This window comes from Drosophila elegans, unplaced genomic scaffold (genome assembly GCF_018152505.1).
Source record: "Drosophila elegans isolate 14027-0461.03 unplaced genomic scaffold, ASM1815250v1 contig_476, whole genome shotgun sequence".
In the NCBI taxonomy this organism is placed as follows: Eukaryota; Metazoa; Arthropoda; class Insecta; order Diptera; family Drosophilidae; genus Drosophila; species Drosophila elegans.
The window spans coordinates 17,010,551-17,026,288 of record NW_024545863.1 but is presented as its reverse complement, the minus strand read 5'-3'; the positions used below and the strand labels follow the sequence as shown (position 1 = coordinate 17,026,288).

Sequence of the window (15,738 nt, the reverse complement as noted above, 5' to 3'; positions counted from 1 at the left end):
ACGGGGTTTTCCGCCTGGCAGGACATGCCAAAAACGGTCCTGCGGTCGGAGCAATCCAATTAAGCCAGTGCAGGATTTAAACCATTTAGCGTAAGTTCTTGTTACCAGCAAACTGCTCCACCTTTGCGTGGTTGAAGATATTCAAAAATACCCACACGTATTTGCAAGGTATAAAAATCGATAGTATGTAGCGAGCCAGCAGGGTGGGTGTGGTATGGTGTGGTGTGGTGTGGTGTGAGGTGGTGGGTGGGGTTCACCTTGGGCAAACCCAGAACCAAAGGCGCAGCGTGATATTTTATAAGTGTTGTTTGTGTTTGTTTCTATTTTTTCTGTTTTTCTGTTTTTTCTTACGGCTGGTTTTGGTGGTGGTTTGCAGAGTGGTTGTGGTGTCTGTTTTACGGCTCGCCTACATCCAAGCAGATGCCAGACTCAACCGTCATCTAATTGCCAAAAGGCGTACAACACCGCCGAACCCCCGGCATTACTGTACTCGTGCTGGCATGACTGAAGTCCTAATTGAAAATAAACATTAAGGTACGCAATTATATATGCTGCAGTCTGGTTTGTTAGCTGGGCTCGTTATCCCGCTTTGAAGTTCATTTTATTCTCATTTTTTTATTGCCTCGAGCCTGGAGAGTCCTGGCACTGGAAACCTTCCGCTGACTTTCAGTCACCTTCCGGTGTCGAATTTCAATTGTTTGCTCCACTTTGCCGGCGGAGAATTAATTAATCGCTTAGGCGGCTCCATTTCGCAAAATGACAAATGATGGCACATCTCTCGGGTCAAACAATTAGCTGTAAATTAAATTTGTATTAAGCTTAACTGCTGCGCAAATCGACGTCGGATAAAAACTCGCTCTACAGTTAAGCTTCTTTAAGAACTATTAACAACGAAACTTAAAAATGCTTTGTTCAGCAAATTAAGTTTGATTTATGTGTTGAAACATTAAGATATTCTTTTTTTGCTTTGCAGTAAACACTCAAGATATAATGGTAAGCCATTTTGCTTCTCCTTAAGTAAATGTGGAATGTAATTTTAGTGTTTGAGCTAAAGAAGTTGGACTGTATGTGCCAGCTTAAGTTCATATATTTTCGCTGCTGTGTTTTGTGTACGCCACCATGCCACGGTGTGGTCTATTGTGGGCGCCTGACGAGGCTCGTTTTCTTTTTCTTGGGTTCCGCTTGCCTTGCGTGCCTCGCAGACATTTTTCTTTGTTTTGGCCGCATGGTGCGTACCAGGTAACCTTGTTTCCAACCACTTTTAGGTGGGCCACAGTACGTTGGCCCGACTCGTCCATTCGGCGGACGGTTGTGCCATATAATTTGGCCCCCGCACAAAGTGTTGTTATATTTAAACCACCGCGCTAACATCCGCAGCAGGCACAACCACACCCACACATCAAAACACCCACACATCACCAGCAGAACGACACGCACACGGGCAAACGAGGCACACCTTGATTTACCTTTGAGAAGACGCCTCCTGCTCGGCATTTTCCGAGCTCCTTGGGCTCATATCGATCGCTGCATTAAAAGTTTCTCACTCAGCTTTGTAAATAAACCGAATAAGGAAAGATGCGAAAATAGTTTCAGCACACCAAAAATTTGCACTCATAATTGCTTTTACGTGGCTGGATTTTGAAGGTTATTGACTTCTGATTGGGGACTTGGTAAAGTAAACTTTAAATGCAAAACGTAACTTTGTGTACGGAAAAAAGCGGAGCAGAGTCGTGCCATTCATGAACCCAAGCCCGATAATCGATCAATAAAAGTAGTCTAACCTTGACATGACTTTCAGTTCAGCTGCCTGTTTTCATTTGCGTTGTTAAATGTAAATGGAAATGTAATCAGCCAACTAGCGGAATATCGTTGGCCCTCATCTCAATGCAGTGGGTCAGTTGCCAGCGCTTTTCCTGTAAATTAAAAAGGAAAACTCGCTGCAAAACTTCTGCCCTAATCACCCAGAGAGACTTGCAAAGCGGTGAATAAATTTCCAAGTTTTTTTCCCCCAGAACTTTTTGCATAAGAAATGTAACGTCAGTGACAGAGCAAAAAAGAGTTGAGACAAAAGGTGAGAATGTAGAAGAAAAGTTGGCCATTAAATTTCTTATGCCATGTTCGGGTCTCGGTTTTATGGTCTTAACATAATTTTGTGGCCTTTTGAGCCCAAGCTAAGACTTGATAAATTGCAGAAAGTGCTTGTCAAGTGATAAATGACAAAGAAATTGGCAAATTGTGTGACATTGGGGGTCGAAGAATTCAACAAAAGCTGGTACATGGGTGTCAGAGATTGTGGACCCTGCATTGCAGTCCTGCCTTCACACCAGATATTAATCAGTGTCCAAGCTGTTTGCCAGACTCTTATTGTCTGGCCCACTTGAAAGAAATGACTGTTTATTGTTCGGGCAATTCTAGAAATTAACGAAAAATATTGCCCAATTGTTGGCTAGGGAGTTTTGTTGTTGCGAAATAATTACAGCACTTCTTACATGAACCAAACCAAAAAAAAAAAAAAAAAAGAAACAAAAATCTGTTGTTGTAAAGTGTGTGCTTTTATTTCTCAGCAAATAAATCCTCAGAGCAGCTGCCCCTTACATAAGCCCCGAAATGTGTGCTACGAAAATGGCAAACGCAAAAAGCACGCAATGACAAAGCGGGGAAAAATGCCAAACCGACAGGTGAGAGTGGCCGAAGGAAATTGATTTTCTTCGCACAGTGCGAATAGAATTTTATTCAAATGTGCTCAACTGGGCGAGAGTAATGGGCCTGGGAAAAAAAGGGGGCGGTGGGAGAGGAGGCAGGATAAGGTCGCAGCGGGAGCAGGCAGGATGGCCCGCCAATTGGCCGGATGTTCGGCGGGGGCGCAGGCGCATGCGCAGGTGTCCTGCGCCGTGGAAGGCGCAAGGTGGGGAGCTCGGCCTTCCAGGCTGAATACCGACAAAACGACGAACGACCCGTGCAGTAGCTACTGCTGCTGCTGCTCTGCGCTTTTCAGCTCAGAACCCAGTCGCCAGACAGAAGTTACCTTTGCTCCTGCCCGGACGCCTGAACGCACGCTGCTGCTGTTTCGCCGTAGTCTCGCCGTCCGTCGCCTGGAAACCAAAAAAAAATAAATAAATAAAATAAAAAAATAAAATAAAAACTCCCCGGAGCAGAGCTCCAGAGCCGAAATTCTTTTTGGTGGACCTCAGCCAGGGAGCAGTTGTAGCAGAATCCAAGCGTACGGCATCGCAGCGGTTGAGCTCGAGCGGTAGTAACGGGTAGAGTGTCGGTGTCGGTGTGTGTGTGTGTGTCGGTGTGAGCGTTTTGGCGATCGATTGGCGCGCGAGCCTTTACATAACACAAGAGGAAAAGTAAAGGTTCGGTTGGTGTCCGCGCACGTGGTTTTCTCTGTGGTCATCAGGAGCGGACCAGGAGCAGAGGCAGGAGCAGGAGCAAATCCAAAGGACCCGCATCCGGAGCGAACGTGGCGTCCAACGAGGCCAGCACCAGCGCCGCGGGCAGTGGCGCGGAATCCGCCGCCCTGTTCTCGAAATTGCGTAGCTTCTCCATTGGCAGCGGGCCCAACTCGCCGCAGCGCGTCGTCTCCAATCTGCGCGGCTTCCTCACCCATCGCCTCAGCAACATCACACCGAGCGACACAGGTGAGTAAGGAGGAGGCACAGTGTCCACCAGTCCACCTGTCCACCTGTACACTGCACCAAGTGCTTGCATAACGTTAGCAAGGCTTATAATTAAAATTAAACAACATCTAGCCCGCAAACACTAGAGCACAGGGCCCCGTGGCAAGTGGTTCGTCCTCGTCCTCAAAGGCCTCCCGCTCATCAAGCGTTGTCCTTTGCCACACAAGTACACCTTCCATATATACATATACATATGTATATTTATATATATATATTTGTAAGCATGGTGTGTGCTGGTGAGCTCGACACTTGCCACATTTCACAGGGTAGACACATTTTATTTATGGCCCCAAAAAAAGAACCAAGCCAAACCAAACTCGTAGGTTCGTAGGTTTCATTTCACTCAATGGGCCTCCGTTCACGAATGCGGAACGAAGTGGAATGGAACAGTTACCGTTCGACCGCCTACCGCCCGAGCTCAAAAGCTGAGCGCTTCTTATGTAATTCACAGGCCACCCAAGTGGATTTTTGTGAGGAAAGATTTGATACTTCATAAAGTAGAAAGTACGATACAAAAAAATCGAATTCTTTTACTGTGCCGATTAAAAAAAATACAATTTGTATAATATGTTTTTGATATAACCTGACATTTACTTTATTTTTGTCAAATCTCACAATATACTGAGCGTTTTCGTATCGGTTTTAAACGTTTTTAAATTAGGGGTTTTATGTTAGCTTTCACTTTTTTTCAAATATTTTAATAAGTATATATTTTCTATACATTTAATCTCACTCTTAAAAATATTCAACATACAAGGGTCATAATTTGAATAATTATAACAGTTTTATTTCTCAAATTAACATTTAAATAAAAAAGTTTTGTAAATTGTTAATTGTTTTGTTAAATTAAAATAAAACCACACAAACTAAAAATGATCTACTTTTTGTCTGTTAACTTTTTTCAAAAATGATTAAATTAAAATTAGTTAAAGTTAAACTGGTCAACTTTTTTAACTCGAACTTTTTTAGGCAACAACTCGGTTCGGAACAATTGGAGTCACAAAACCTGTAGTGTTCACAGTTTGGATACTATATTTTTCATGAAACAAAACTTTTAATTAAAAAACTAAAAGTTATAAGCTTTCAAAAATTTAAATACGTTTATTTTGTTTTAAAAGAATTTATTAAAAAAGAGTGTTTTGCAATAGTAACAACATTAATTATATTATATATTGAAAAGCTCATTTTATCAAGGCCAAAAATGTTTTTAATCTGAAAGAATCTCCATGAGCAATTAATTGCTTAATTTCACTGCTTGTCAATATTACTGCGGTCACCAATTGACTATCAATTAGCCAAGAAACCCAAACAAATGCCTTTATTAGATTGCTCCGACTAATCAAATTTGTGTCTGCTGTCCCATTAAATCATTACAAGACCCGTCTTGGTGAAATGTGGAGATGGTCTAGTCATTTTCTGGTCGGAAGTTCATCAAAGCCATGGCACATAGCAAACGCCACCATACCAAGCCACCTGCCAGAGCGAAGCAATTTTCTCTGGTGCTGCGGCTGCTGCATAATGAAGGCAATAAATATAAATTTCACACACAAACACAAACAAGACGACGCCGTCGTCATTAGATTGTTTGCCTTGTAGACGCGTTTGTAGCGCTGATGTGTTCATAGCGGTTTCATGTCAAAACAAAAGGGGGTGCACCACCACCACCACCATTGCCACCAAAACCACCGTGGAACTAGAGTCCCAGTCCCCTTTTATTTTTGTTTTTTTCTTCAGACCCATCTACCGCAGCCCGAGGGGATGGAATCGCCAGAAACAAAGGCTGGAAGGAAGGTAGCTCGTAATAAGCTAAACGAGAAACAAGTAACGCATTTGTCTTGATCCTGTCTGATAAGAACGCACCCGGACATCTCGGGGGTTGCCAGCATTGAGTCATCCGGAGCGGTGGGGTGAAGGCGGCAAGGGGCGGGAGAAAGTGGGGGAAAAGGGAGAAAGTAGCAGGACCTGGACCTGAAGCGACATCAAAAGTCGTAAACCGGTCGCTGATGGTGTTGTTGATTGCTCCGCATTTGCCAAGCTACAAATGGTTACATTTTAGGCACAGGATTCGATGCTGGAAATTAGCAATTTGCTAGGACACACTGGCTATCGCAGCTATCAATCAAAACTACACAGGGGGAAATATTAAAAATATAAAGAAAACAATTTTCCTTTCAAATTTAATGCGGCTACAAAAATTAAACTTTGTGTTCCTAACATCAAATTATTTCTTATTGGTTTCTAGTTTTTTCATAGTTGGGCAGAAGACCTAATGTTTTAAAGTTTTTGGTTAGATTTAATACTGTTCAGGAATAGGTTTTGACAAGTTCATAGCTATAATTAAATATTGATAAATTGCTTGTAATATAGGTGGCTTTTAAAAGTTTATTTAAACTAGTTTGTAATGAGAAAACAAGTTTTTTGTACAACAAAATATTACATTTTGTTCTCTGTGTACAAAACTAAGTGAAACATGAACTGCTGAATGAGCGGCATAAAGGTAAATTACTTTCTCTCAGGAAAAAAAGGCAATAGGAGTAGCAAGTCCAAGTAATTTATGTGCAAATCAATTTGTAATCCAATGCTCACCAGATGACCAAAACAGGGATGTTCGATGGAAACGGCACATGTGTGCGAAAACACGGACATTAGACACGCACACCCACACAAGAACGGGGAAAGAGGAAACCATTTGGCACTCACGCCCCCTCAGCGGCAACTCCCCCCCGTCGGCCACGCCCATTTAATGTTTTGATTTATAGGCAGCCCCACTAAAGGGGCTGCTCATACGCCCCGTGGTACCATCAGTGCCACCAAAATGGCGCCTCATCGCTGCCTTTTGCGTGCTCCTTTTATATTTTTACTAGAGTTTGAAACGGATCCTAAGGCTAAATGGCTGCGGGTCCACTGGGAGTTGATAAAAGCACAGCAGCCAAGCAACAATATGAGCAATAAAAAAACAAAAGCTAAGAGGGTTGCGAACACATTTCGACTAAGAGCTAAAGGAACCCCAGCTGAAAGTGACAGAGGAATTCTGCGCAAAACTTTGGCAATTAAAAAGTGTTCCAGAGGCTAAGCCAAGCCCGGTAAAATCGATTGCACACAAGACAGCGACAAGACAATTAAACTTGAAACAGAAACGTCAACGTGAAAAGACTTGGCAGTCGGAAGAGGGTTAAGGTAGCGTAGGCAACGGCGCCAAGTTAATCGATCAAGAGTGGCCAAGGTGAGGCTCATTAGCTGGCCACAGTTCATTAGAGCCAATTGCTCAGATGTGGCATCGGGAACTTGTCGAACGCCTCACCGAGCACATCGACTAACGGCAGGGGGCATAAAGACTACAGTATAACACCAAAACGAATCTTCAACCCTTGCCAACCACTTGAACAAAGCAGCTTACACCACTTGCGGGGAGTTTTACAAGCGCCGTTTTTCCATTTCGGCGGGGTGGTAACTCCGAAACACTTGTGAGGATTTTCCGCTGCCTTTTGTCAAGTGGCTGGGTGCGAATATGCGGCTTACCATAAATATTATGATATATTTTATTTGCTGTTTATTTAAGTCTGCACCCCGAAGCCCGCCTCTGAAATGGGCAAAAACAGAAATGAAATAAATATATTTTAGATTATTAATTTTAATGCAATTGCTTTGTTGCCGGGGCAATGGCAAAGCGCCAAAGCTCACGGTTACTAGTTCGTTTCGGTTGCCATCTCATTGCAAATTCAAACAGCCCCCATCCGATACAGTGTGTTTTTTATGTCTTACCCTTCAGAGGAGGCGGAATGAAATTGTATTTTACGCTGATTACCTCGTCAGACAGACGCAGGCACACCCAGTTTCGAAGCTCCGGCTTGGACTAAAAAAGCGAATGTAATTTCATTCCCCTTTCTCGCAAGGCAAACACATCCTTTGCTGTTTGTGAACAACGACTGGAGCAGGCTGACAGGAGTGGGCTGCGGATGTTCCCAGGGTTACGGCGGGTGGCAAAAGTCGGCGATCATCCTGCCATTGAAGGGGCTTTAAGCTTGGCTGCGAAGAGCACTCCTTCAATTGCCGGCCCAGAATCACATTTCGCTCTTTGTTGTCCCGTCTGACAGGAGATTACATTTTGTTTTGCCTAGATGACTGGGCCGTTCGTCTTAAAGCCTTCTGAATATTTCAGGCCAGCAGCAGGCAGCAGCTGATGCCCCACAGGTAGCGCATTATTAATGAGACACAAAGTAGAAACTACATTTTGCTTCCTTTTGGCCGAACCCAGGCAAACACATGGGCTGTCATAATTTACTGCGGCGGAGGCTGCATAAAATATGAACGCTTGGCCTGCTAATTGAGCCAGTCGGAAGTTGGCACTCGACCCCAAAAAACATGAAAAGGAAACCCAGCGGGAGGATGAACAAAGGGCCGGGCGAAACGCAACTGAAACTCAGAGCCAAACCGAGCCAAGCCAAAACCGAATTTTGTATAAATGTTTATGCATTGCCTGGGAAATCCGTCAGCTGTCCACGGAGCTTTGCCAGACAGGGCGGAAAAATCAATAAAATTATAAAAGCGTAAATACAAATTGCTAGCTCATTTATAAGCATATATGCATAAAGCATAAGTAGGTGTGTCTTTCCATTCCCAAGGGTATTAAAATGAAAGTAAAATCAGTCAACTAAACACAATAAAACTTCTTTGTAAATATATTTTGTATTTATATTAAAGCAGCAAAGTTTTAACGTCCTTTCAAGGGTATTCATTGGAAAGAAAAGCTTTCTTTTTGAACTTTGTTAAATGTTATTTGATTTGTTTTTTGACGAAAGAAAATCCAACTTTTAAAAATATATATATCTAGTGCCTCTACCTCGAGATGTTAGGTTTACTTAACTATAAAGGTCAAAAAGTCCTATGGTTATTAAAAAACTATTTAACTGTTTTATAAAATCTATTTTTATAGAAAGAAAGATATGAATTTAGTGTTTTTAGCTCGAAAAATAAGTGTTTTTAAGTTAATTGTTAATTAATAACCATTTTTAAAATAAGAAATCCGATGTTTATTATGAAATATGATTTTGAAAATTGGCGTGAACTTAAAATAATATAAGAGTATTTATTTGTTATAGAAATAAAGGATAAATAACAGAAAAATATAAATTAAGGAACTCTTTAAGATAACCAGGTTAAAAAAATACAATATCCTTAAATGTTCGTGAGATACATTGAATGGTCCGACTAGTGTGGGCCCTGTTATAATCAACATGTAGGCACACGTTTCTGCACTTGACTTGAGCAGCTGCAGGCGGCCCGTCGACCCGTCGAACAACCCCTGGTGCTGATAAAAGCCTGCCAACCATCGCCGCACCACCACCCCCACCCCCACACCCAGGGTCAAGTACGGCCACCCACCTGACCCACCAGACATGGGCCTCCTCCTGGTTTTGTTGTTAGGGGAAAGTACTCATGCATTGAGAAAACTCAAAAATTAAAGTCGCTGGATGGAAAAATAAAAGCAAAGGCCCCACTCTGTCGCAAAACATAATTGACTCATGGGCAGCCCGGGGGCTGTTACCATACATATATTTATATATACATACAACCATGTGAAAGTGGGTGGGTGAGTGCAGCCCTCGATCAGAGCAGAGCCCAAGGTTGTCGGGTAGGTTTGGGCTTGGGGCAGATACACGGACGTGGTCATGAAAATTTAATGATAAAACGAAATGTTTTTGTTACGTCGCGTACACACCAAAAACCTCATAAGGGGCAGCTCTGAATTTGGGGGCAGGGTTGGAGGTGGCAATGGTGTAGTAGCAAAAAGTGTGGAGGGGGTCATATTTATACCCTGCACACGTCCCATTTTCATGTTTATTCAAACGGGGGTGGCTGCTCGTCGAGTGCTACAAGGTAGATAAATGTTGAAATTAGATCAGCATTGATAGCTGGCGCAGCAACGATATTTGCTATAGGAAGTTCTAACACAACGATTCCGTAGTGAACTATGGTACAAAACCTATGGGTTAACTACTGTTCAAGTAAATATTACTTTATAAAACACCCTCTTTAAAGTTCGGAAAAATTATATGTTTTTTTTATAAAATACTTATCTTAAAGGTTAATGTTTGAAAAATTTTTTTTAAATCAGCAAAGTCCAGTGTAAAAAATAAATACCGACAAATTTTCTTAGCTGTACCGTGCGTCGTTGGACTTACACTCTCTTCGTTTAAAACCTTTTTGATTGCCTGCAAGTTGAGTGGGACATTTTTTGCTTAGCCAAAGCAATCATTATAATTACAGCTTCGATGAGTGCAACGGCGTGGCTTCAAGGACACTCCGCTTCACTTACTTTTTAAGGGGTGTCCACAGACTTAAGCCCACAAATCCAATTAAAATAATTGCTACACCCTTATAATCACCCTGGACCAACAAATATTCGATGACTTAATTGTAGAATGTACACGTACTTTTTCGGTATTTGTTTTATGATTGAAATGTGTGTCCCTCGAAAGTGTAAAAAAAAGAAACATAAAGAAAGATATATCCCTTGTCCCATGTAATCGAACCAATGCGAATGCCACGAACTAATCCTAATACAATACAACTTCTGTTCACCAGCAGGCAGCCTTTTGCAACACAGAAACAACATTTCAATCATAAAATAAACCCAACTAACCAACTAATCCTAGTTAAGAGTGAATGAGAAAGAGAGAATGGGAGAGAGAAGGTGCGAGAGAGAGAGAGAGAGAGCTAATAAAATAATAACTTTAATCGCATTAGCGAGACAATCAAAAAAAGAACCGAAAGTAAATAAAGAAAAGACTAACGAAATCTTGTTTCTGTGTCGTTAAAGGTTGTTCACTGGCATTCCAACAACTCGTACACCTCCAACAACAGCAACAACAACTACACCAAAACATGTAAAACCACACAGCAACAACAGCAACTGTAACAACAACAAGAAAGGCAGCAGCAAACACCACAGTTAACCACAAGCAACGATAAACCACCTCAAAGCGAGCAAAGAAAGCTAAGAAGGCAATTAGCGCAGCGGAAACGGAAACGGAAACGGAAGCGGCCATATTTGTAGCGAGCGCCAAGCCATTTCCGGCTGTAATCATGACGGCATACCAGATCGGAGCATAAAAGCTTTAAAGAGTAGTACAAACACGAGACGGGACGAGAGGAAATCGAGAAGAAAACGGTCGCAGAACTTCGTACACCTCAGCGATTAATTTAGGTGCAACCAAAATGGCCTCATTCCAGATACCTGTTATCAACCTCGAGCTGCGCGAGCTCAAGGACATCGTGTGGGAGAAGATCCAGGAGCCGGTCAACCAGCGTCGCCTCATCCTCGTGATCGTGTCGATAGCCCTGCTGCTGGACAACATGCTCTACATGGTGATAGTGCCCATCATACCCGACTATCTGCGCGAGATCGGCAGCTTTGACGATGGACCCACGCAGCCGCCTCTGAGGGATAACATCACCGGGCAGATCATACCCGTGCACCACGACCACCACGGTCAGGACTCGGCCACGGGCGTCCTGTTCGCCTCGAAGGCCATTGTCCAGCTGATGGTGAACCCTTTCTCGGGCGGCCTCATCGACAAGATCGGCTACGACCTGCCCATGCTGATCGGCCTGACCATCATGTTCTTCTCCACGGCGGTATTCGCCTGCGGCAGCAGCTACAGTGTCCTCTTCTTTGCCCGCTCCTTGCAGGGAGCCGGCTCCGCTTTCGCGGACACCGCCGGCCTGGCCATGATTGCCGATCGCTTCACCGAGGAGAACGAACGCTCGCAGGCGCTGGGCATCGCGCTGGCCTTCATCAGCTTCGGCTGCCTGGTGGCGCCTCCGTTTGGCGGGGCCCTCTACCAGTTCGCCGGCAAGGAAGTGCCATTCCTGATCCTGGCGCTGGTCTGCCTGCTGGACGGCCTGATGCTGCTGCTCGTGATGAAGCCGGTCAAGGAGGCGCTGAAGCAGCGCAAGGAGGTGCAGGACCAGGTGATACCCATCTGGCGTCTGCTGATGGACCCCTACATAGCCGTCTGCGCCGGTGCCCTTACCATGTCCAATGTGGCGCTGGCCTTCCTCGAACCCACCATCTCGCTGTGGATGGAGGACAACATGACCACGGACAACTGGAAGATCGGCATGGTCTGGCTGCCCGCCTTCTTTCCGCACGTGCTGGGCGTGGTCATCACCGTGAAGATGGCCCGCAAGTATCCGCAGCACCAGTGGCTGATGGCCGCCACGGGACTGGCCCTGGAGGGCTTCTCCTGCTTCATCATCCCCTTCTGTAGCGGCTACAAAATGCTGATGCTGCCCATCTGCGTGATCTGCTTCGGCATTGCCCTGATCGACACCGCCCTGCTGCCCACGCTGGGCTATCTGGTGGACGTGCGCTACGTGTCCGTCTACGGCAGCATCTACGCCATCGCGGACATCTCCTACTCGATCGCCTATGCCGTGGGCCCCATCATCGCCGGCGGCGTGGTGGAGGCCATCGGATTTACGGCCCTCAACTTCTTGATTGCCTTCTCCAATTTGGCCTATGTGCCCGTGCTGCGCAAGCTGCGCAACATCTACGACTTCAAGCCGTTCGAGAACGAGGCCAACATTCTGATGCAGGACCCGCCCAACAAGGAGTACCAGACCTACGTCATGCACGACCAGAAGCCTGTCGAGGGCGGCGTCAAGAACCACCTGGAGTACGGCCAGCAGTACCAGCAGGAGCAGGAGACCAATCTCGATGACCAGCAGTACGAGTACCAGCAGCAGCAGCAGCAGGGCTACCAACAATCCGGTGGCTATCAGCAGGACCAGGGCTATCAGCCCGGCTACCAGGAGCAGGGCGGCAGCTACGCCCCCCAGGGACAGCCCCGCGTGGCCAATCCCTTCCAGCAGCAGCAGCCTCAAAGCAGAGGTCCTGCCGGACCCGCGAATCCCTTTAGGCAAGGATTTTAAACTGTTGCCCCAAAGCAAAAAACCAAACACACAACCCTAGTCTTAAACCGTGTTCTCTTGTACATCCCCGTGTGCAGCAACTGAACCCACTATAAACTCGACACAAAACACATATACATATATTTAGCATAGACATATAGGCAAGTGGTACGTACACTATAACGAGCATAACAAGCAGATAGTTAATACAGCAGCTAGTCAATGCCTTGCACAGCACCAACTCTTGTATCATACACGAATGTTGAAGCATCCCACTAAAAGCAGTGATGGGAAGGGTACTATTTCGGTTTACCTAGGTGGGCAGCCGAAAATTATAATCCTAGTTGAGGCTTAAGGTATACAGGAAAAAATATTAAAAGGCAAACGAAGATTTAAAGTAAATTATTAAACTTTCAAATTACAATTTATGATTTGAAGTAAAATACCTGGACATTGCAAAAAAAGCATACGAATAAAATAACATTGCAACATCAGATTATCTTAATCTCTGTATGATTGGATAGTTTTTTAAAATTAAATAAATTTTAAATTATTATTTGTCGCATACAGTTATTTACGAAAAAGTCAGTTTAGGCATGATTCAAACACCCGGGTAAACTAAAAAGTGCCAATGCCTAATTCCCATTGCTGACACAACGTATATGTGCATCAGCATATAGCAGCTATATAGAGCGGTCCGATCGGACAGCCTATGCCCTATACTCAGTACTCATGCAGCCGTTTTCGTGTCTATCAGTCAGTGAAGCTAGAGAAACCAAAGCTTAGACATAGGTAGTCGATAAGGGGAGGACGAGAACTCGGACTCCCGCCATATCAAATATACACATGCATATATGTATCAGATATCAGATATTATATACACGCATATATATATATATATATATCTATATACAAGCTAGCTGTAAGCGGCTGAGCTGGCCAGTGGACCACTTTCGCCCGAGTGCCGCCGTTTCACAGGCAGTGGCATCCATATCGCAGACATATCACAAGTTGCACAAATCGAAACCTCCCCCGCCCGCAGAACCAGAGGAACTCTTTCGGGTGTCATTGTGGCGGACTTGGGTCGAGAGTGGATTCCCGGCCAGCCTGGCCATATGATTTGAGGTTTAAAATAATATTCAGTTCAACTTTTCTTAACATAAGACACAACCAAGGTAACGATACATATCAGAGTCTCGATGGCTCGCCTGTTAAAATTACCAAAAGTGATATTACCTATTGCTACTAGTCTATACATAAATATATACCTATATCGTATCATATCGGTAACATACACAAACACACCTACTTTTAGGCAAACGTACATGAAGTGTACATAAGTTATACAACCAACGGAAACAGAAATCAATTTGAGATTCGAATTCAAGTTTCATATTTACCTACCAATCAATTATTATTTGCTTGTTGACTCTATGAGCACGTGTGCGACTCCGATCAGGGGACTGCCGCCATAGTAGATCTTCGATAGCATAGCATAAATGTGTGTACCTTGTCTATAAGATAAAGATAAACCTAAAGGAACATATTGAATAGCGATTATTGTATTTTTGATTCATTTCGACTGCACCACTTTTAGGGCAGTTTACTGCCCCTATATTATACACCTTTTAGCTGGAGCCCCATCTCCACCATAGCGATAAGTAAATTGATCTTTTATATACAACTCAGCAAGCGTATATGGATGTCAGAATAGTTATGTACATTTTGCGAATCGAATGCGTTTAGTCAGCAATTACAGTTAATTACGAGTATATCACAGACTTTCTATATCCGTGAACATATCAGTGAAACGGCCAGAATAAATATGAGTATCTTATGAATTACGAAAGCAATTGGTTAGGTCACAGTCTGCATAAATATACGCTATACATTAACAGAAATGCACTGATTTTAAAGAAGTTACAAATTATGTTCTTAGGATTTGTTTTAATTTCATTCCTTTTAAATGTAGAAACCCTAGCAAATCAAGAATGTTGTCTGTTTTATTGGGTTGCTTTGGTTTACAATTTATTATAATTCTTTTTGTATTTTGGTTTTTGATATTCCAATAGTTTTCCTCGTTTTACCGACACTTACTTACACATAAAATATATACATAGCTCTACAAATTTACAAAACTGTAGAAATACTCTTAACTATAATATGAATTAAACTCATGAAAAAATCTCCCATCAAAAGTATCAATTAAAACGAAGGACAGGTAGAGTTGGAGGATAAAGTGTTGAAGCAAACTACATATTTATATATGAAAAGCAAACGAGAAGGAAACCAGAACAATTAATATAGTCAAAAACGTACATATATATTATTATGTAACATATTATACATAGAATGTTCATTTAAGTAGCTAACAATAGAATTTTAATTACAAATAACCAAACATATATAAATATAATGAAACCTCCAAAAAGCAATATTTATTTAAGTTTCCTTTGGAACAATCATCTAAAAAACAACAACGCCAAGCCTTTAAGTCGTGTAATAAATTAAAATTTCTTAAAAATTCCCTTCTTATATTTTTACAAATGAAATACAATTGGTTCTCTTTCCTAAAATAAATAAATCTTTACATGGCTTTATAGGCTGGTTGTAGATAGATGTCAAATAAATAAAACATTACGATTTCAAGCATTCAAGATTTCAATAGATTTGAACAGATTTAACCAAAGTTTGGTAGAGCGCAACATGTATATGAATCTTCCAATTTTGGTTTACAAATATAAATATATGAATATACAGCCTAGTTATAACCATCACATAATGTAGTCGAGGGACGTTGTCCCAGAAGGTCAATAGAGAGTAGCCTGAAGAATGTGTAGCAGTGCCGGCAATGTGTAATAACTTACTAAACAAATAAGAGCAAATGGAACGCATAAACTCAGTGTGTTACAGCAAAACATATAAATATGAAAATATAAGAAAAGATGTATGATAAACTATATAAATATACAATTATAAAATGAATTACAAAACACGATAGCAGTTAATTGAATGGTTATACTCTGCGTATTACAAGTGTTGAATGTTCAATAGCATTATATGAATTATGAATTATACGCAATAACTGTGCGCTATGGAAATTTAATGAACAAATTAATTTTTAATATCGAATATTTAC

At 42.6% G+C, this 15,738-nt stretch overlaps 2 protein-coding genes across 2 annotated transcripts in view; both read left to right on the top strand.

Annotated features, from left to right (window-relative positions):
* Window positions 1–2,828: 2,828 nt before the first annotated feature.
* The window catches only part of LOC108135730 (choline O-acetyltransferase), a 29,087-nt gene continuing 16,177 nt past the window's right edge, over window positions 2,829–15,738 (top strand). Inside the window, exons 1-3 of the mRNA XM_041709151.1 lie at window positions 2,829–2,905; window positions 3,156–3,260; window positions 3,340–3,644. Of these exons, the coding sequence (XP_041565085.1) occupies window positions 2,829–2,905; window positions 3,156–3,260; window positions 3,340–3,644 (487 nt within the window). The remainder of the gene's footprint in view (window positions 2,906–3,155; window positions 3,261–3,339; window positions 3,645–15,738) is intronic.
* On the top strand, window positions 3,546–15,069 carry LOC108135759 (vesicular acetylcholine transporter). Its single transcript, XM_017256605.2, has 2 exons — window positions 3,546–3,644; window positions 10,504–15,069. Exon 2 carries the CDS (start codon window positions 10,902–10,904, stop codon window positions 12,618–12,620), a length of 1,719 nt encoding a protein of 572 aa, XP_017112094.1. The 5' UTR covers window positions 3,546–3,644; window positions 10,504–10,901; the 3' UTR covers window positions 12,621–15,069.

Bases quoted from the DNA above. Each gene is read 5' to 3' on its own strand.
- LOC108135759 (XM_017256605.2), top strand. From the start codon at position 10,902: ATGGCCTCATTCCAGATACCTGTTATCAACCTCGAGCTGCGCGAGCTC.